General features: G+C 49.0%; 2 protein-coding genes across 2 annotated transcripts; one reads left to right on the top strand and one right to left on the bottom strand.

The window, feature by feature from the left end:
- Window positions 1-3,472: 3,472 nt before the first annotated feature.
- On the top strand, window positions 3,473-4,801 carry LOC123139730 (LRR receptor-like serine/threonine-protein kinase EFR). The gene is made up of 2 exons (XM_044559457.1): window positions 3,473-3,518; window positions 3,675-4,801. Exons 1-2 carry the CDS (start codon window positions 3,473-3,475, stop codon window positions 4,799-4,801), a joined length of 1,173 nt encoding a protein of 390 aa, XP_044415392.1.
- A 3,422-nt stretch (window positions 4,802-8,223) lies between these two features.
- LOC123135119 (receptor-like protein EIX2) lies at window positions 8,224-11,809 on the bottom strand. Its single transcript, XM_044554222.1, has one exon. The coding sequence runs from the start codon at window positions 11,807-11,809 to the stop codon at window positions 8,303-8,305; it is 3,507 nt and encodes a 1,168-aa protein (XP_044410157.1). The 3' UTR covers window positions 8,224-8,302.
- Window positions 11,810-21,119: the final 9,310 nt, after the last annotated feature.

Below are 21,119 nucleotides of genomic sequence, written 5' to 3'. Positions count from 1 at the left end.
GGCAGCATATAGGAAAAACCTCAAACCCTAAACCCTGAACCTCGCGCACGATATCCAGGAAGCACAGCCGTGACAAAGAAACCATAGTAACCCTGGACCGGTCCTACCGGAGTATTTATTCAGGACTGGAACGGTCACTGACCCCCAATATATACTTTCTGGCAAGACAAGACTGCAATGGCAATTATATATTCCCCCACTCGCGACCCCTGTGTCGCCTCCCCCGGCGGCGGTGGGGGGAACCCTAGCTGTGCCGCCTCGGCCCCCTCCACACCTCGTCCCACCTCCTCGCCTTATGTCCACACCTTATGTCAGGCAGCATATAGGAAAAACCTCAAACCCTAAACCCTGAACCTCGCGCACGATATCCAGGAAGCACAGCCGTGACAAAGAAACCATAGTAACCCTGGACCGATCCTACCGGAGTATTTATTCAGGACTGGAACGGTCACTGACCCCCAATATATACTTTCTGGCAAGACAAGACTGCAATGGCAATTATATATTCCCCCACTCGCGACCCCTGTGTCGCCTCCCCCGGCGGCGGTGGGGGGAACCCTAGCTATGCCGCCTCGGCCCCCTCCACACCTCGTCCCACCTCCTCGCCTTATGTCCACACCTTATGTCAGGCAGCATATAGGAAAAACCTCAAACCCTAAACCCTGAACCTCGCGCACGATATCCAGGAAGCACAGCCGTGACAAAGAAACCATAGTAACCCTGGACCGATCCTACCGGAGTATTTATTCAGGACTGGAACGGTCACTGACCCCCAATATATACTTTCTGGCAAGACAAGACTGCAATGGCAATTATATATTCCCCCACTCGCGACCCCTGTGTCGCCTCCCCCGGCGGCGGTGGGGGGAACCCTAGCTGTGCCGCCTCGGCCCCCTCCACACCTCGTCCCACCTCCTCGCCTTATGTCCACACCTTATGTCAGGCAGCATATAGGAAAAACCTCAAACCCTAAACCCTGAACCTCGCGCACGATATCCAGGAAGCACAGCCGTGACAAAGAAACCATAGTAACCCTGGACCGGTCCTACCGGAGTATTTATTCAGGACTGGAACGGTCACTGACCCCCAATATATACTTTCTGGCAAGACAAGACTGCAATGGCAATTATATATTCCCCCACTCGCGACCCCTGTGTCGCCTCCCCCGGCGGCGGTGGGGGGAACCCTAGCCGTGCCGCCTCGGCCCCCTCCACACCTCGTCCCACCTCCTCGCCTTATGTCCACACCTTATGTCAGGCAGCATATAGGAAAAACCTCAAACCCTAAACCCTGAACCTCGCGCACGATATCCAGGAAGCACAGCCGTGACAAAGAAACCATAGTAACCCTGGACCGGTCCTACCGGAGTATTTATTCAGGACTGGAACGGTCACTGACCCCCAATATATACTTTCTGGCAAGACAAGACTGCAATGGCAATTATATATTCCCCCACTCGCGACCCCTGTGTCGCCTCCCCCGGCGGCGGTGGGGGGAACCCTAGCTGTGCCGCCTCGGTCCCCTCCACACCTCGTCCCACCTCCTCGCCTTATGTCCACACCTTATGTCAGGCAGCATATAGGAAAAACCTCAAACCCTAAACCCTGAACCTCGCGCACGATATCCAGGAAGCACAGCCGTGACAAAGAAACCATAGTAACCCTGGACCGGTCCTACCGGAGTATTTATTCAGGACTGGAACGGTCACTGACCCCCAATATATACTTTCTGGCAAGACAAGACTGCAATGGCAATTATATATTCCCCCACTCGCGACCCCTGTGTCGCCTCCCCCGGCGGCGGTGGGGGAACCCTAGCTGTGCCGCCTCGGCCCCCTCCACACCTCGTCCCACCTCCTCGCCTTATGTCCACACCTTATGTCAGGCAGCATATAGGAAAAACCTCAAACCCTAAACCCTGAACCTCGCGCACGATATCCAGGAAGCACAGCCGTGACAAAGAAACCATAGTAACCCTGGACCGGTCCTACCGGAGTATTTATTCAGGACTGGAACGGTCACTGACCCCCAATATATACTTTCTGGCAAGACAAGACTGCAATGGCAATTATATATTCCCCCACTCGCGACCCCTGTGTCGCCTCCCCCGGCGGCGGTGGGGGGAACCCTAGCCGTGCCGCCTCGGCCCCCTCCACACCTCGTCCCACCTCCTCGCCTTATGTCCACACCTTATGTCAGGCAGCATATAGGAAAAACCTCAAACCCTAAACCCTGAACCTCGCGCACGATATCCAGGAAGCACAGCCGTGACAAAGAAACCATAGTAACCCTGGACCGGTCCTACCGGAGTATTTATTCAGGACTGGAACGGTCACTGACCCCCAATATATACTTTCTGGCAAGACAAGACTGCAATGGCAATTATATATTCCCCCACTCGCGACCCCTGTGTCGCCTCCCCCGGCGGCGGTGGGGGGAACCCTAGCTGTGCCGCCTCGGTCCCCTCCACGCCTCGTCCCACCTCCTCGCCTTATGTCCACACCTTATGTCAGGCAGCATATAGGAAAAACCTCAAACCCTAAACCCTGAACCTCGCGCACGATATCCAGGAAGCACAGCCGTGACAAAGAAACCATAGTAACCCTGGACCGGTCCTACCGGAGTATTTATTCAGGACTGGAACGGTCACTGACCCCCAATATATACTTTCTGGCAAGACAAGACTGCAATGGCAATTATATATTCCCCCACTCGCGACCCCTGTGTCGCCTCCCCCGGCGGCGGTGGGGGGAACCCTAGCTGTGCCGCCTCGGTCCCCTCCACACCTCGTCCCACCTCCTCGCCTTATGTCCACACCTTATGTCAGGCAGCATATAGGAAAAACCTCAAACCCTAAACCCTGAACCTCGCGCACGATATCCAGGAAGCACAGCCGTGACAAAGAAACCATAGTAACCCTGGACCGGTCCTACCGGAGTATTTATTCAGGACTGGAACGGTCACTGACCCCCAATATATACTTTCTGGCAAGACAAGACTGCAATGGCAATTATATATTCCCCCACTCGCGACCCCTGTGTCGCCTCCCCCGGCGGCGGTGGGGGGAACCCTAGCTGTGCCGCCTCGGCCCCCTCCACACCTCGTCCCACCTCCTCGCCTTATGTCCACACCTTATGTCAGGCAGCATATAGGAAAAACCTCAAACCCTAAACCCTGAACCTCGCGCACGATATCCAGGAAGCACAGCCGTGACAAAGAAACCATAGTAACCCTGGACCGGTCCTACCGGAGTATTTATTCAGGACTGGAACGGTCACTGACGGTCTTTGCTCCGGTGGCGGGCAGGCTTCAGATAAGGCCGTCAGAAAAATTGCAGATAATTCAGACGCAAGTGTGTGGACGTGATGACGCTATAAGAGGGTTTTTAAACTCCTACGGCCTCAATCTGATGAGCATCCAGCTTTCACAGGCACACCTCACAACACCTCACAACCCCGGCCAGCAGCAAAACCATGGAAGGAAGTGGGCCGCCGTTCCGAGCGATCCGGCGGAGCAAAGGTGCCATACAATACCTCATTACTAGTGAAGTATAGTACTGCTAAGCAAACATCCATCTTTTGCCTTGCCGTCGGTTTTGTCACTACTGCCAGCAAACTCTTTCTTCACATCATTTCTGAAGTCATTGCGCTGCTAATTTACTCTTCACACTTGCAGATCAGGGAGGCCTTCTTACATGTGCTAGTCAACCGGCGAGGCTCGCCCCCATCCTTACCCTACTGTCGTTGCTGCTCATTTCTTGTGGAGTCGGCAGCATCCGCTGCTCCTCCTCAACGACGACAATTCATGATAACAGCACGGACATGATGTCGCTGCTGGATTTCAAGCGGGCCATCACCAACGACTCAAGTCAAGCCTTGAGATCTTGGCACGTCGGCGTCCCCCTTTGCGGATGGAAGGGCGTCGTCTGCAGCGGCCCGAAGCATCCTGGGGGAGTCATGGGGCTGAACCTTAGGAACCTATCATTGTCAGGCACGATTTCACCGTCGCTTGGGAATCTAACATTCCTTAGGAGACTGGACCTGTTCAGTAATGGCTTCACCGGCGAGATACCTCCTCTCAGCCGTCTCCAAAGATTGGAGTACCTTGACTTGGGGTACAACTCACTGCGAGGGATCATTCCGGATAACCTCACAAACTGCTCCAATCTACGGGACTTATCCCTGTCCCGCAACTTACTAATAGGAGAAGTTCCCAGCGGTATAGGCCGCCTATCCAATCTAGTGTCGTTACAGCTTGGAGGAAATAATCTCACTGGAGAAATCCCACCAAGCCTAAAAAACAGCAGTCAACTTGAAAACATCTGGCTTGCTGATAATAAGCTTGCCGGAACCATTCCTGATGAGTTGGGAAAACTACCAAATCTTTCTGATTTAGACCTTGATGCAAATCAGCTATCAGGTGGAATCCCAGAAACCCTGTACAAATACAATCGGTCTTCTCTCCAATATTTAACCTTAGGTTCCAATATGCTTGGGAAAACACTGCCATCTAACTTTGGTGATACCCCCCTGAATCTTGAAGCCCTCGAATTGGAGGATAACAATTTTGAAGGCCATCTCCCAGCGTCACTAGGCAATATTTCAGGGCTATTTTTGTTGGACATGTCGTTCAACAATTTCGTTGGTCAAGTTCCAAGTTCTTTTGGTAACTTTGGAACGTTGGATTACCTAAACCTTCGGCAAAACAATTTGTCGGGTTTCATCCCAATAGAGCTCGGCGGCTTAAAGCTGCTCAACCATCTGGATATGTCTGATAATAGTCTGCAAAGTGGAGTGCCATAAAACAGAGTATTTGTCCAAAATAAGAGTCCCCCTCCACTTGGAGGCAACCGGTGGGATCTGCTCCCATTTCCTAACATCTATCGGAGAAAAGATACACAGTACGCACTATTAGATAATCGATTAGAGCACTCATTACAGTATTTGGTTTCATGTCACTCGCATTTAATTGCCTGGCCTATTTTATGCTTACCAAGAAGATGTCAAGAGCAAACCTATCATTCTTGTTTTGTTTTGTTTTTTGGCCATGTGTAATTCTTGGGGTTGTGACCTTCCCAACCGTACGTTCTCTTTGGCAATAAATGATCCGGTGAGATCATGGCTCTTAGTGCTAAGCAATCAGCAAAACGTGTCATAAAGTATAGTTTAAAAAAAATCATCAGGGCATGTCATGTGGCCAGACCACTCCCATTGTACGGTCTGTAAGCAAATTAAGCCAGTCCACGTCTTGGTCTTGTCATGCTGACTTTTCTAACACTGAGGTTATGGGAAAACTTATAACGACTTGGACAGCCAAAGCTACCCAACAAGCAAAGGAAAGAGTGTTAGATTAATTACCATGTGTTTAATTATGTATAATTCATGCTTTAGGGAACTGTCATGCGGCTGTTCATTTGGCAACCGCCCCCGGTTACTAGACCTGCTTGCAGAACAGATCCCAGACATTTATATAAAAATAGAGGGGGGGGGGGGGGGGGGGGGGGATTAAACTGCTCTGAATACTGCGTCATGACCTTGTGACGCATGCATACTGTTCTTCTAGTTTAGCAATGGCTATTCCAAGCACGGCGGACAAGCACGTTGGTCATCAGTATCTAGGATTTTGGAGGGCAAGATTTGGCTCTCCCTGTTTCACTCTCCTTTTTAAGATAAGAAATTTCCATATCTGTGTGTCGATTGTTGAGGCACGTCATGGAAATTTTCTCCTTGCTACTGGCGGAAACAAACAACACAGAACAAAATCGGTACGTTGAGCTGAGGACATGCTTAGCTTAGATTTACTAGCAAAACGGCCCGTGTGTTGCAACTGGAGAAAAAAAATTCATAATGTTCAATGGCCATCACCATATTTTGCAGCATCACCAAGATACACTATCACTCTCATTTTCGTGAAATCATGAACAATTTTTGAAAGTTATGAACATTTTTTTAAACTCGTGAACATACCCGCAATCATGAACATTTTTACAGATTTCGAAGGAACATTTTCTAAAATCATAAAAAAAATCATGAACATTTTACACAATTTGCGAACATTTTTTAAAAAATGTGCACATTTTTTAGAGCATTTTTATGGAATAGGCGAACATTTCTAGAATTGATGAACATTTCTTCTGGAAATTGGTGGAACAATTTTTTAAATTCACAAACATTTTTTTGATTTAACGAACATTTTTTGAAATGCATGATCATTTTTGAATCCGAGAAAATTTTATGAATCATGGCATTGTTGATTTTCGTCAGATCATTTCCAGCAATGGTTTCTTGTCATCTCCTTAATACGCGGCTTGCTAATTCTTCAGAGTGAGCAAAGACAGACATTGACCGGAATGTGTCTGTTGTAGTATTTGATATCTTCAGGAGAAAGAGAAGTGCAAGGCTGGAGATCCTTGTTTTCAACTGATGATCAGAATTTTGTTGCAAACGGCTCAGAATTTTGTTGCCCAGCCAGTCATGTAATGTAATACATGTGTTTTGTTCCTTCACTCCTAGTATAATTTTACTGTATTGCATAGTGCACCTGTTTTACAATTTGACAATTTGTGGTTAAGCGACGGTTATTTTCTCATGTAGATAGTGAGCAATATCGGCCGTGCTAGAGTCATGGAATCTCGCGCCAAGAAGCCTAGAAAGACACTCCTGGCCAGTGTTGTGTCTCCACTTTCGATGGCCATGGCCGGCGGTTACTTCTGTCGCGATGGATGTTCCTTCGTCGCATTGGGTGGCAAGAACCAGATGTGCTCCCGAACTTCAAACTTTGCATCACTTTAAAGCATGTATTCTTCATATGTTCCATGCGTGTGCTGTGACTGTGTACTGAATGACTGTAGTGTTGGAGAGAATTCATTTGGAAAGTCGTGTATACACCAAAGGGTTTTTGTACCAGCAGCATGTATTTTGGATGTCTGATACTGATACCAGAAGCTAGGTTTTTATCACACATACAGCATAAATTTGGGCACTGGTGCAGTAAACAACCTTATTCAGTAAACAACCTGAATTTTTTTAATTCAGAATCCCCTTTTCTAGATGCTGAGTGAAAGCAAAGCATCTCTCTGCTGAGCTGATTTGAAACTGATTCCCGAGGAGTGGATTCGAGGCGTTGGTGCTCGTTCGATCTATACACTTGGGATCAACTGGTGGTTCTTGATTTCTGTCCATGTGCCATATCTGCTGATCCTGGGGGGTGATTTGCTGAAACAGAGACCCTTATATATACATCTGCTTTTGCTTGTTTGCATGTGAAACAGGGAGCGCCTACTTTCAGCATTGTTTTACATTTTTTTTCAGTTCGTTTTCTTTTGTAGGCTCGAGCATTTTTGGATGTGTGAGTTTGCCTGAGGCCGAAGAGCCAAGTGTCTTCTGCAGTTCATCTAGAGTTTCCCCCGGAAATAGAGTTTAAATGGAAACAAGTTTAATGCCTGAAGATGTGTTGACTATGGGATGTTAGCCAGTATGAAACTCACTGGTGCTCACATCTTTTTCCTTGTTTTACATGTCCATCATGAGAACCAGAAAATTATTTACTGGCTTCAGTTCCTGGGTGCTGTAACACGAATCAGTACTTTCCGCTAACTGCTGGCTGCTGGTTTTTGCACATAACAAAGCAGAAACTAGCACAGGCACTTATTTTCTTCTTGAGTTCACTTTTACTTTTTGGGCGTCCTATAACCACCAACGGTGTAGGCGTGTTCGCGCTCAAAGGGCTCCAGGGTCACGTGCTCCGAGGGCTTGAACTGGTCGGCCTTGAGCTTCTCCACTTAGCTGGCAAACACACCCTCGGTGGGCATGGGTGAGCTGAGTAAAAGTTGTCTGCTCAAATGGCAGTTTCAGATTAGCATGAGTATGTCTACAAGCACTGATGGTGAACACAGCTGCTTTCTACCTCTTGCCTCTTGAATCTTGATATATCTTCTATATCTTACAAACAAGTCTGTTCATATGTTGACCAACTGGTCTAATTTTTTAGCTATGCCAATGAATTATTACTCTTTTGGAATGTACAACGCAAACTGAAGAACACGAAAAAGGCAGAGTATCCATGTGGGGCTGTATCTTTCTCCATGCAGTGCACGGCGAAGAGCGAACAATGGCTGACTTCAGCTTAAATAATCCACAAACATATACACTTGATTTGTTACAGTGCAAACATACAAATACCAGTACATCAGTACAATACATACGTCCAGCCAAGGCCCCTTTAGAGTTACAAATAGTGATATGGTGCGAACATACAAATAATACTTCGATAGAAACAATTCGCTTGTTGTGGAGTTGGGCACTTCATGGTGCACCGTCTTGAATTTTCTCCATCATGTGAGCCCACCTTACAGCCACTTGCACATAAACCATGTCGTACATCATATCCACAAACTGGAAGAAGGCAGCCCTCCATGTTCTCTTCATCAACATGGTGCAGAAAACCGTCCACAGACCCACCACAAATCCAATGCTCATGGCAAGATAAACAGATGGCATATGATCTATATCTTCGAGGCCACTTTGCTCTACATCATGTATTGAGCAGTTCCTACTGACAGGATCTCCACAAAGACCAGGGTTACCGATGTAGATATACATCTCGTTGTCAAGAGTTTGTAGCTGTTGGCTGGATGGTATTGCACCAGACAGATTGTTGTATGACAAGTTTAAGTGGCTCAAATAAGTTAAAGCTGACAAACTTGATGGTATTGCACCAGAAAACTCATTGTAGGATAGGTCGAGTGACTCCAACCGCTTTAAATCGCCAACTTTGTTTGGGATTGTTCCTATGAACTGATTATTTGACAAGTTCAGGCTGGTAAGTCCAATGAGTAGAGTTATCTCCTCTGGAACCTGTCCTGCCAAACTATTACTTGACAAATCAAGAACTACCAGTAGCTGGTAAATTGCAAAGGTGTAGTCACGCTTTTGGTCCTTTGTGATTACTGGGATGGTCTCCTCATAAATGTAATCCCCCGTGTCCTGCGACACCACTGTCATCATTGCCTTCAGGCTTGACAAAGACCATGGTATGCTTCCTGATATGTTGTTGTGTGCTATGTCCAAATAATGAAGACTGTTAAGGAAAGTGAGACTCTTAGGAATGTGACCACTGAACATATTTGATCTCACTCTTAATATTTTCAGGTGTGACATTTTTTGGGGTAACCATTCTGGCAATCCTCCAAATAACTTGTTGTAAGAAAGATCAAGGAACATTAATCCTGATGACCTTTGAAGAAATTTAGGGAATTCACCGATGAGATCATTGTTATTAAGGGCTAAGCTCAGCATGTCATAACCAAATTGATTTGTAGAGTTTGCATCAAATTCCTTCCAGCACTGCCCAATATCTCCTTCTAAATGATTTCCTGATAGGTCCAACCTTTTCATTCTAGTCAGTCGGCATATAGATGACGGGATGGTGCCTGTGAGTTGATTATTTGCAAGCAACAACTCTTCGAGTAGTGGAGCATTTAGCCCTGATGGCAAAGACCCGGATAAAAAGTTTGAAGATAGGTTCAATCGTGCTATATTTATAGGAAACTGTGGGACTTGACCTGTAAACTTATTGGATCCGAGATGTATATAGCCCGCTGACATGTGTCGTAGATTTGCTGGTAATGAGCCATGCAATTTGTTTCCTGATGCTTGCAAGATTGAAGCTCGGGAAAATGTCACCCAAAACCACTCAGGAACAACATCATCCAGATTTGCATCACCAAGAACAAGAACATCAATGTTAGATTGCCCTTTAAGCCACTCTGGAAAATTGGGCCCCACTTGGCATGACTGGAATCTTGCGACTTTCAATCTAAATGGAGGAACCCATTTTTGGTTGATAGCTAATATCAAAGAGTTGTAGGACAAGTCCAGATGCTCTAAATTCGATAGGCCTGCAAAATGCTCCTCCACGAGCACACTATCTAATTTATTATGGCTAAGATCCAGATGCTTTAATTTACCAAAACTTTTTGAGTTTTCTTTCAAGAGAAAATCATTGAAGTTGTTATAGCTGAGGTCCAAATGCTCCAAATTACCAAAACTTGCAGAACTTTCCTTGAAGAGCACACCACTGAATTTGTTGTAGCTGAGGTCCAAAATCCTTAATTTTACTAATCTTGCAAATATCTCTTTCAACAACACACCGTTGAAGGTATTGTATCTGAGGTCCAAAATCTCTAAGTTACCTAAGCTTGCAAAATGTTCTTTCAAGAGCACACCACTGAAGTTATTGTTCCTGAGGTTCAGCCATTTCAAATTACTCAGTGCTCCAACTCCTACAGGTAGAGGGCTACACAACATGTTTTCAGATAGATGAAGAACAATGAGATTGGTCATGTTACCAATCCAACCGGGTAGATTCCCGGTCATATTTGCATCCTGCACTGAAAATTCTTGCAATGTATTCCATGAGCACTTTGGTAATCGCCTCATGAACTCCCCTATGCTCGAACCTATGTTGTTACCACTAAACCTCATTATTTCCAAATTGCACAAATTTTCCAAATTTTCTGGTATCAAACCCACGAGTTGATTCCAACTTAAATCTATGACTTGAAGGGTCGTCATGTTTGCCAAATCACTAGGAATAGACCCTATCCAGCTGGAATAGGAGAGGTAAAGCTCCTTAAGGCTTTTGAGATTCCAAAACCATGCATGCTTGAGTGAAGTATAGAAGTTGTTACCAGACATATCAAGGACTTCGAGATGTGTGAGGTTGGAAAGTGATATACTAGCAGACATGGTGCTGTTGAGTCCACAACTGGACAAGCCAATCACTTTAAGAGAAGGAAGCATATTAACACTCTGAAACCAATCCCTCGCAGAACCAAGATCCACAGAACTCATGTCAAGATGGCTCAACGAAGAGAGACGTGACAACCATGCATGATCCACATTGGGATAAAAATTCCAACTCACATCAAGATATTGCAACTTTGAGAGATTGCCAAATTGGGAAGGTATTCTGAAGGTGTTATCAGACACATCTAGGACCTCAAGATGTGTGAGGTTGGAAATTGATATACTAGCAGATATAATACCATTGAGTCCACACTCGGACAAGCGAAGCACTTTCAGAGAAGGAAGCATGCTAACCATCTGAAACCAATCCCTCGCAGAGCTAAGATCCACATAGCTCATGTCAAGATGACTCAACAAAGAGAGACGTGACAACCATGCAAGATCCACTATGTAAGACTCAATCCAATTATAATCATAATTCCTACTGAGATCAAGATATTGCAACTTTGAGAGATTGCCAAGTTGGGAAGGTATTCTCCCACTGAATCCTGTCCACGAGAGGTTGAGATACCTTAGGTTCTTGAGAGAAGCTAAGAACACAGGGATGCTTGTGCCATTGAAGTCATTCCCGCTCAGATCAAGATACCTCAGGTGTTGTAGAGTAGCCAAAGAAGAGCTCATCTCGCCTGCCGACAAGCTCAATGGTTTGCTCTCGTTCGGGTAGCTGTAGTGGCTGTAGTGGTACATGTAGTCGTACATGTAGTCGTCCATGTAGTAACTGTACTCGTACATGTCGCTGTTGCGGAGGTTGAGCTTGATGAGATGGCCCGTTCTGTTGCTGCACCGGACTCCCTTCCATTGGCAACAATCCTCACCCTGCCAGGAAGAGAGACGGCCAGCAGGGTCCAAGAGGCTTGCCTTGAAGGACAGAAGCGCATCTCGCTCGCTGCTGATGCAGGCTCCAGATACACTCGCTTGGCCATGGGAAGTGGATGCTGATTGGAAGATCAATAGACAAAGCAGTAGTGCAGTTCCTCGGCTGAGAAGCACAAGCTTAGTCATAATGGTCGGAAATGGCAGATGGAAAGGAGAATGGGCAGAGCAGCTTATCTCTATTCCGGTTCTACAAGCCACGCCTTGGTCTTTGTCGTGCATACTTTTCCTATGCTCAAGGTGTGGCTAGAATTTGTTGACTGGGACAGCCCGCCATGCACAGCACGGCACAATGTGTATCCAAGATTCGCTCAATAACACAAACCAATTACCATTTGTATGCATAAATAGAAGGATTCAAAAAAATCATCAGGATTTTTCATGCTGGCCAATTACCGACCATTCCTATTGTATGGTCTAGAAGCAAAGCTAGTCCACGTCTTGGTCTTTGTCATGTCGTATGCATACTTCTGTAATACTCAAGGTTTTCCTTTTTTTTTTGCGGGGATTCTAATACTGAAGTTAACCCTGCGAAAACTTATAACAATCTGGACAATCAACCATGCACAGCAATTGAACAAGCAAAGGGATAGCGCAGATAGTGTGGAAATTGTTATAGGAATAATTAACATTTGTTATTAATTATGTATAACAGCAGAGCGAAGCAGCGCATTCCAAGTCCACGTCATGGTCTTGTACTGCATGCGTACTTTTCTTCTAGTCAAGTTATGGCTGAATGATTTGGAGGATCGGCCATGCCCAGCACGGCACGGCGGACACGCACATCGTTCATCATTTTCTCCATTAAAGGTTAGTGTTAGAAGGGAGAGAGGGATTTGATGGAATAGTTGATTGTATTGCTTGAGCCTCGTGGGCATATATATAGAAGTGCAATGACCAACTTGAAGTACAAGGCAAGGCAGGACAAACCCTAGTCTATCTTATGTTTCCTAATGAATCAATATACTCAACATCTCCCCACAGTCACAACGGTAGTGACGCTGGCGGTGAGACTGGAGAAGAATTCGAAGGCAAACCGACGGACAACCCCCCCCCCCCCCCCCCCCAGTCGTAATGGTCGATGCATCGCGGAGTCGTGGCTGGAGTGAAAACCGACGAGATTGCTCAAGCAAGGCGGTAGCCCTTTGTGTCGTTGTCGAGGTAGCCGAGAGCGTGGGTGGTGAAACCGTGGTCGAGGTTGGTAGAACCAGGGGTCCTACCGGACCTCCTCCGGAGGTTGTAGGGGAAGGATGGAGCGGGGCGAGGTGATGAGCGGGCGCGCCGGCGGCTGGGTGCCGTCGCGTAGGAGGGAGATGGCGGCGGCGGCTAGGGTTTCGGCTCCTCTGGGACCTGGCAACAGGAATAATAATATTCTTATTGCTTGATCTCAGAAACCACCAAACACGGGTGGCATCTTTTCAGAAATCAGAATGATTTGCTTGCTTGATATGGCTTGTGTAGCCGTCTGCCCTGTGACTATTGTATGTAGAAAGAAATATTGTCTGATAACTTATCCTTTATGGAACAGTAGGTGCTTGAGCAGTAGAGATTCCTTGAGGGGTGGAAATAGAGCAATAGAAATGTAAATTGATCTCACTTTGAACTCTTTAGATCAGACGTATAAAGTCGCTCACCATGTTATGTTTCCATTGATAAAAAAAGTGTTTGCTTCAAGCTGAGCCAATTAAGATACCTATTCAAGTACTCATAGCCTATAGTTTTGTGTGTGCTTATGTCCTGTGGTGTCTTTCTACTCATGCCGTCCGCACACACCAGAGGCAGAGAATAAGCAACATTTGCATTTGGTGAGTTTCTGTTCACTTTATTATTTTTATTGTCTCAAAAATTATGTAACACATGTGTTTTGTTCCATTTCTTCAGAAGACTAAAGTATTTTACATAATTTTACTGTGTAACATAATGCACCTGTTTTACAATATATTTTTTTCGAAACGGAGGCAAAAGATTTGCCTCATCGATTAATTAAGAAGAAGAGAGTTGTCCAGTTAATTAATGGAAAACCGGGCGAAAACCAATACAAACAAATCACATGCGGACTACTCCCACAGTCTAAAACCCCAAGATCGCACTATCGACCCTACAGACATTTCCAACAAGCAACAGACCCAAGCCCACACGCATCTACATCGCAAAGGAATCCCCAAAAATAACACCTCGGATGTAGACAAATGACCCCCCCAAAAACCACGATGATAAGCTAAACCATGAGGATGGCCCATAAGACCAAGGAGCAACCATTAAGCAGCCGCAGACGCCTTCCCTAAGGCATCACTCTTCTTGTTTTTGCTCTTGAGAGACTTCTCCACCTTTTTGATCTTGTCTTTGTTAAACTTTTCGGTCAGGATGCATGCAACCGCTTTACCAGACCCAGGGCTAGCCGCCTCCAAGCTAGAGAGCAAGCTGCAAAGCTCTCTTGCAAAGAGAGCATCGGAACAAGGTGCCAACGTATTTGTCCCAACAACATCTCCACCTGGAGGCACCACGTGCCCAACGGTCACAGGCGAGCGAGTGACCGAGGCATCCAAATCTGCACACACCACAAAGTCAGTCTGGCTAGACTCCAAGGGCGGTGGTGAGGGTGTCGTGGGCACCGCCAAAGCCCCTAGCAAGCCCATCTCCTTCGGAATCGACACCGAAAGAGGTGGAGTGGACTCCTCACATAGCACTGTCAACTCAGGCATAATCTGTAGAATTGGAGCCACAACCTCAACAATCACTTCACCCCCAACGTCAGCCGACACCATAGAGCAGGGCCTAGCACGAGGAGAGAACCCTCCATAGAGGTCGACTTCCTCTCCATCTACAGAACCAACCTGAAGCTCGGGAAGTAGAGACCCGATCGACACAACTTGAAGTTTACCGAGAGCAACCTCCGCCCTTGCCAAGACACTCTCAACACGCACAAGACATTCGCGAAGCTCAACGCAAAGTAGCTCAGCCTGCTCAAGGACGGGTTGTAATGGCACATCAGCTTGGATGACGGATGCAGGCGGTGGAGCAACACATGGTTGCGGCATAGCCTCGTCGACGGGTTGCTTCGCACGACAGAAGCGACCAATGTGGCCGAAACGGAGGCAATTCCTACAACTGATTGGATCCCTGCAAGAGTGTGCTCGATGACCCCGACACAAACACCGGAAACATCTATCTCTCAGCCATGTCGGAGGAGGCAGCCGTGCATTGAAGGTACGGCGATGAAAAGCCGGAGGAGGCGCCGAACGACGCCCCTTCGAGACGAGCTGCCAGCCCCCCAGCACATCCCCGCGCGGAGCGGCCGCACAACACTCAGCGGTAGGTGCGTCATCCCGACGAAAGCATCCACGCCAATCCCCCCAACCAGGGCGCACAGGCGGGACGAATCGGTCGCCTCCAGCAATGATCTGCGAGGCAAGAGCAGTGGGCGCAGCGTCCGAGGATGTCGTTGCCTTCCGCCCTCCAATGGTTGGGTCTGACCTGCGGGAAGCAAGGACAGTCACAGCCAGCGCAGCAGCGGTGGGTAGCGGTGCCGAAGAATCCGCAGTCGCAAGCTCGGGGGAGAGCGAGTGTGGCGGCGACGGACGCGGGATTTGTGGCGCAGATTGTTGGAGCAGGGCCGGTGCCGTCGCCGGGACGACGTTGCCAACGACAGTCGAATGGACGGACAGAAGAGACTGTGGCATGGACTCCAGTTCCGGAATGGATGCTTCACTTGATGAAATGCTGCTGGAGAAGCCGAACGGGGTCGAACCTCGGCGGACGACGGCGGGCGGCGGCCGCAGCTTCACCACGAGCTTGGAGGTGGCTGGAGGGGCTGCGTGCGACGGGGCCGCAGGGGCCGTTGCCGGCGCGGGGGAGCCGCCTGGTCGCGGGCATCGGCTTGGCCAAGGAAGCATCCTCTGCCCATTGGTATCTGCGCCCAGCGCGGCCGGAGGAGCAGCCGGCGCCGATGACGACGGGGGTGCCGAGCATGGTGGCCATGGTTGTGTTCTCACGTAGATACTGTGAGCAATATCGGCCCGCTGAAACAAAGACCCTTATATCATATATCTACTTTTCTGTGGGGAGGCACAAATAAGATTTCTGGGTGGGAAATGCAAGATAAAATGGGAGAAGCTTTGAATGCCCAAGGATATGGGCGGCCTTGCAGCTCAGACGACCTTGTTTGGTTGGTTTGGAAGGCCTCCAGCTCCATTTTGAATACTACTTCTGCTAAATCAACCCAGACATGAAACAGAGTTAAGACATAAAACAGGCACTTCTTTTCTTATTAGTTTCACTCACTAAGGCATGGTCGCACTCAAATGATTCGGACAGGCCGCCATGCACTTCTTCAAAGTTTTGTTTGGTTAGTCGTGGTTCTTCAAGTGTGTTGAGTAAAATAAACCTTTTTTTCCCTGAATGCTTCCGCACCTGAATGCACTTTGTATTTATATAAAGGGCTAAAAGCACAGAGGATCTGCCAGAGCACGACGTCCATCGAAGAGAACCAACGTTTTGTCCAGTGTCTAAAGATAACCTCTCTGTCCGATTCGGGCTGAGACGCACTCATGGAGCCCAACTGGACTGGAAAGAGGTGGACTGACCTGAGGTCTCTTCTCCTTTTTTACTCTATATATATGAGTGCAAGCTGAGCGTCTATCATTTCCACACAAAGGACACAGCGCCCGGCAGCAACATCATGCAAGAAAGGCTGTCGTTCCGTGCTATCCGGCCAAGCAAAGGTGACCTCCAGAGTCCTTACTAGTGAAGTGCTGCTAAACACCCATCTTGTTCATCAGAGCTAATATTTTTATTTCACATGGGTTCTATGTACCTCTAATATTTTCCCCGATTCGATCATATATATAGAACTTATATTACTCCGTAGTATTTTTCATTAGAAAGCTCGTACAGCTGCTGCGCCTCGTAATTTGTTTTCTTCAGAAAGAAGATATCCCGGCCTTTCCATGTGTCGATGCACACAACCAATCTTACAGTGAACATGCTGGTACTCGCAATGTTTCGTTCTTCCCACTTTGTAGTTGACGGGGCCATTACATGTGGCAGTCAAATGGCGAGACTCACCACCATCTTTACGCTACTGTCGCTGCTGCTCCCTAAGACTGCCGTTAGGGGCGGGGCGCGCGGCTGCTGCTCCGTCCCCGAACCAGGTGGCGCACGGCGGCATGCCCAGGCCAGGTGGGGCGGGCCGCGGAACGCCGGCGGGTAGACCACCGCTTCCTGTCGCCGGTCGGGGCGGCCTTCGGCCACCGGTGCCTCTACCCGCGGCGACTGCAGGTCGTGGCACGCCGCCTCTTCGGCCACTGGCTCCTGCGCTGGCTAGCCAGCCGCGTCCCATGGCGACGCAGACCGGGGCTCGACCCCCGCACTTCGTGGCTCGGCAGACGCCAAATCCGTCAGCACCGGTTCTGGAGCAAGCATAGTTGCAGATGGCTCCGGTGAGGGGGGGTGACTCGTCGGTGCCTCGTGGTCAGTGGGGTGATGATGGTCTTAACGCGTATGGTGACGGACAGCACCGGGGATCCTCGTCCACAGGTGGTGGGCGGGGGTACGCTTGGCAAAGTGATGGCTCGACCGAGCGACCTTTCTTGGGGCCTACGGGAGGTTTCGTCGAAGGGGCGTCCAGGCCAGCTAATAGGAACCGTGGTGGTTTTCGTGGTAACCGTGGTGGACGGGGCGGCCGCGGTGGTCGCTACCGCCCAAGGCAGCAGCATGTTGTCGTTGATCAGATGCCGGTTGGTGTGGAGACTGATGAGACTGCGTTGACTTGTCAGGCTATGGAGGTTGTTACGGCTCTGGCAGAGGCGGTTCCTGCCAATAATGGCGAGGTTGAGGTTATGTCAGTGGAGGGCTCTGAAAAGACTGAGTTGGACAGGGCGGCAAAGTATGCGCGAAAAAAAGAAAGAATGTTATGCTATCGCTGTGGCAATAAAGGCCACTTCATTGCTGAGTGTGTGGCAGCCTTATGCGATACGTGTGGTAAGCCAGATCATGAGTCAGGGGCTTGTCCGCTTTTGAGAGAGCAGTTACCTAATCTTATGATGTATGGTGTGTTCTGTTCAGAGCTCACGTTTTTTGAGTCTCCGGTGGAGAAGGAGGTCTTGGATGAGGTACGCAGTATGACGTCTGGGATCGTGAAAGTGACTAAAGGTGAAGTCTCTGAGGCCCAAATTGTGCAGTGGCTCCGGGAGCTGGCACCGGGGGACTTCCTATGGGAGTTAGTCAGTCTGGAGCCAAACTCGTTCAGGGTAGAGTTTCCATCGGTGGAGGATCTACAGAGGTTATTGAGTTTCGGGATGTGTAAGGTGCCAGGTACTAATGGCATTTTGGAGTTTCACGAGTGGAAATTGAGTGAGCCTCAGGGTAAGCCACTTACACAGGCCTGGTTGCGGTTTTCGGGGGCTCCACACAGGCCCTTGCAGGATGCCAGGGTGGTTGCTAGTATGGCTGTTTTGGTGGGAAAGCCCGAGCGAGTGGATATGGCTTTCACCAGAGCTCAGGGTGTGGCTCGCATCCTTGTCAGTATCCTGGACATTGAGTATGTTCCGGACGTGGTGAAGTGGGCTTATCGCGGACAGGTGTATAACCTTCAGATTGAGTTCGAGGATGACAGTTTGTTTGCCGACACACCTGCTACAGTGGATGTTGATATGCACGAGGGGGATGATGATAGGGGGCGTAAGGAGCCTCCGGTAGATGATTCTGGTCGAGAGGTTGAGAGACCGGGGTCCGTGGTCAAGACCACCGGAGGGGAAACGGCGCCTCCATCTTCGGTACCGACGACCACTCTGAGGTTTGGTACCTTTCAGCCAGCTTCGGCACCACCGAGAATTTGGAGTGAGCGGGTGGAGTCTTCTGAGGTGTTCGAGCACTCCTTACCTGCGTTGGACTTTGAGGGTCCGAGTGTGGAGGTTCCTGGAGTGGAGGGAGGTCCGGAGCTAGTGATCTCGCCTCCCTCGGATATTGCTGACACATCTGAGATGCAGGCCATGACTACGAGCTTGGAGGAGGGCCGCAGGCAGGAGACCTCGGTCCCTCATCCCTCGATGGCTTTGATCAGGGCCCCTAAGAGGGAGGAGTCCTCTTCGGGAGGGCGACTGGCTACTACGTCTTCTGTCGGGCGGGTGGGTGCTTGTCTGGGGCAGGTGGCCTCGGCGACGCCTGCTAAGCTGGCGCTGGCTGGCTCTGCGGGAGGATGTATGGGGCAGGAGGCCCCACACTCCTCCCCTTCGGCCTCGACGGAGGTGGCTTCCGCTGCGTTGGTTGGAGGGGGTCCGGGGAAGGCGACCCCGGGTCTTCCCTCCTCCACGGCTGGAGGGATGACGACTCCACCAGCTTGGAGGGTCGGGGTGGAGGGGGTGATCGGACGGGTGGTACCGGCACCTTCTACACCTGCCCCCCACACCGCCGGAGGTGGGAGCCGGCCGTCAATTCCTCTCGCGACTGGTGCCTCTCGGGAGGAGGTTATTGCTTTTGGCGGGATCCCTGACCCGGTCTCTGAGGGGCAGCGGATGAGTTCCCGCCTCCTGGATCATCCAGAGGTTGACGACATGCAGCAGAGGTGCGCTTCGAGGGCGGCCAAGCTTCGTGGTATCGAGGCCACTACCGGTATGTCGGTCAATCTTTCCAATTCCATTATGCATTTTTCTACGAATGAGATTATTCATAATGCAAATCAAGTAGGGATTTCGCTGGGGGATAATAATGCTGAAATTTCCAACTCGGTTAATGATCTTTTGGACCTGGAAGCGGACCGCGCTTTAGAAACCATTCGCAACCTAGCGGCTGTGCGACCTATGAATGACGCTGAGATCGATGCGTTGGGAGTGAGAGTGCTAGACACCTTGTGTGCGGACCTTGCACCAACCTATAATGAGTCAGACGAGGAGGAGGCCAACGTAGAGGTTGAGGTCCTTCAACCACCACTGCCCGGTTATGAGGACCGGATGGTGGACAATGACAAACCTAAACGTAAGTGGAAGCGGAAGGTGTATCCAGCATCCGCGGTACGTAGAAGTGCTAGGATTCGCACGGCCAAAAAATTCCATGATGAACTATGAAAGGAATCTTTTGGAATAGCAGAGGTCTCAAGGACTTGGCTAAAAGAAGGTTTCTTGCTGAGGCGTCTTTGGAGCATAGATTAGATTTTATTGCTCTCTCCGAAACTAGAAGAGACAATTTTGCTCCTTAATTTCTTTCCTCTCTTGCGGGTGGTGTTGATTTCGACTGGCATTGCCTACCACCACGAGGACGATCGGGAGGCATCCTGTTGGGAGTGAGATGCGATTCCCTTGAGGTCAGGAGTGTGGTAATGGGAGATTTTGCGGTTAAGTTTCGGGTTAGGTCAAAAGTTGATGGGTTCGACTGGGCTTTGGTGGCGGTGTATGGAGCTGCACAGCCCGAACTTAAGCCGGAGTTTCTGGCGGATCTTGTTCGGATTTGTGGGTCCGAACAGCTTCCAATGTTGGTCGGGGGTGATTTCAATATCATTCGGAGGAAAGAGGAGAAGAATAATGATAACTTCGACGGGAGATGGTCCTTCATGTTCAATACTATTATTGAGAGTTTGGACCTGAGGGAGATAGAACTTTCTGGTAGAAAGTTTACTTGGGCTAATGCGTTGCCTAACCCGACTTATGAAAAGCTTGACAGAGTTCTCGCCAGCGTGGAGTGGGAGCAGAAGTTCCCTCTGGTGACGGTGCAAGCTTTAACGCGGGGAATTTCAGATCACACACCACTGTTTGTGGACTCTGGGGAGTCCAACTATGTGGGAAACAAAAACACCTTCTCTTTCGAGATGGCGTGGTTCGAACGTGAAGGGTTCTTCGACCTCGTTGCCAGGGAATGGGCTAAGGGGGTAGGAGGTACGACGGTGGTTGAGCGCTGGCAGAATAAAATAAGACATTTAAGAAGCTTCTTACAGGGGTGGGCTAAGCACCTAAGTGGGGTGTATAAGATTGAGAAGGATAGACTCCTTTCTCTTATACAGGCCCTAGATACCAAAGCCGAATCTATGATTCTGCTGCCTGCTAAGCTCCAGGTTAAACATGAGGCTGAAAAGAGGTTGAAAGAACTGCTCCGTGAGGAAGAGTTGAAGTGGGCGTTGCGAGCCAAGGTCCACAAGGTGACTCAAGGGGACGCTAATACTCAATTCTTTCACCTCATTGCTAATGGCAAGCACCGTAAGAAACGAATCTTCCAACTTGAGCAGGATGAGGGTACTATTGTTGGGCAGGATAATCTTAAAACTTACATCACTGAGTATTATAGACAGTTATTCGGACCACCAGAGGTTAATTGTGTAACCTTGGATGAGTCTCGGACTAAGGATGTTCCTCAACTGTCGACTGCTGAAAATGATATCTTGCTAGCCCCATTTACGGAGAAGGAAGTGTTTGATGCTATTGCACAAATGGAAAACAACAAGGCGCCCGGTCCG

Source organism: Triticum aestivum, chromosome 6B (genome assembly GCF_018294505.1).
Source record: "Triticum aestivum cultivar Chinese Spring chromosome 6B, IWGSC CS RefSeq v2.1, whole genome shotgun sequence".
Taxonomy (NCBI): Eukaryota; Viridiplantae; Streptophyta; class Magnoliopsida; order Poales; family Poaceae; genus Triticum; species Triticum aestivum.
The sequence above is the reverse complement of the archived record's forward strand: the minus strand, read 5'-3'. Positions and strand labels throughout refer to the sequence as shown.

Excerpts from the sequence above, each read along its gene's own strand:
- LOC123139730 (XM_044559457.1), top strand. The coding sequence starts at position 3,473 with ATGGAAGGAAGTGGGCCGCCGTTCCGAGCGATCCGGCGGAGCAAAG. Across the intron at positions 3,519-3,674 it reads AGCGATCCGGCGGAGCAAAG|ATCAGGGAGGCCTTCTTACA; the intron begins GTGCCATACAAT and ends TCACACTTGCAG.
- LOC123135119 (XM_044554222.1), bottom strand. The coding sequence starts at position 11,809 with ATGACTAAGCTTGTGCTTCTCAGCCGAGGAACTGCACTACTGCTTTGT.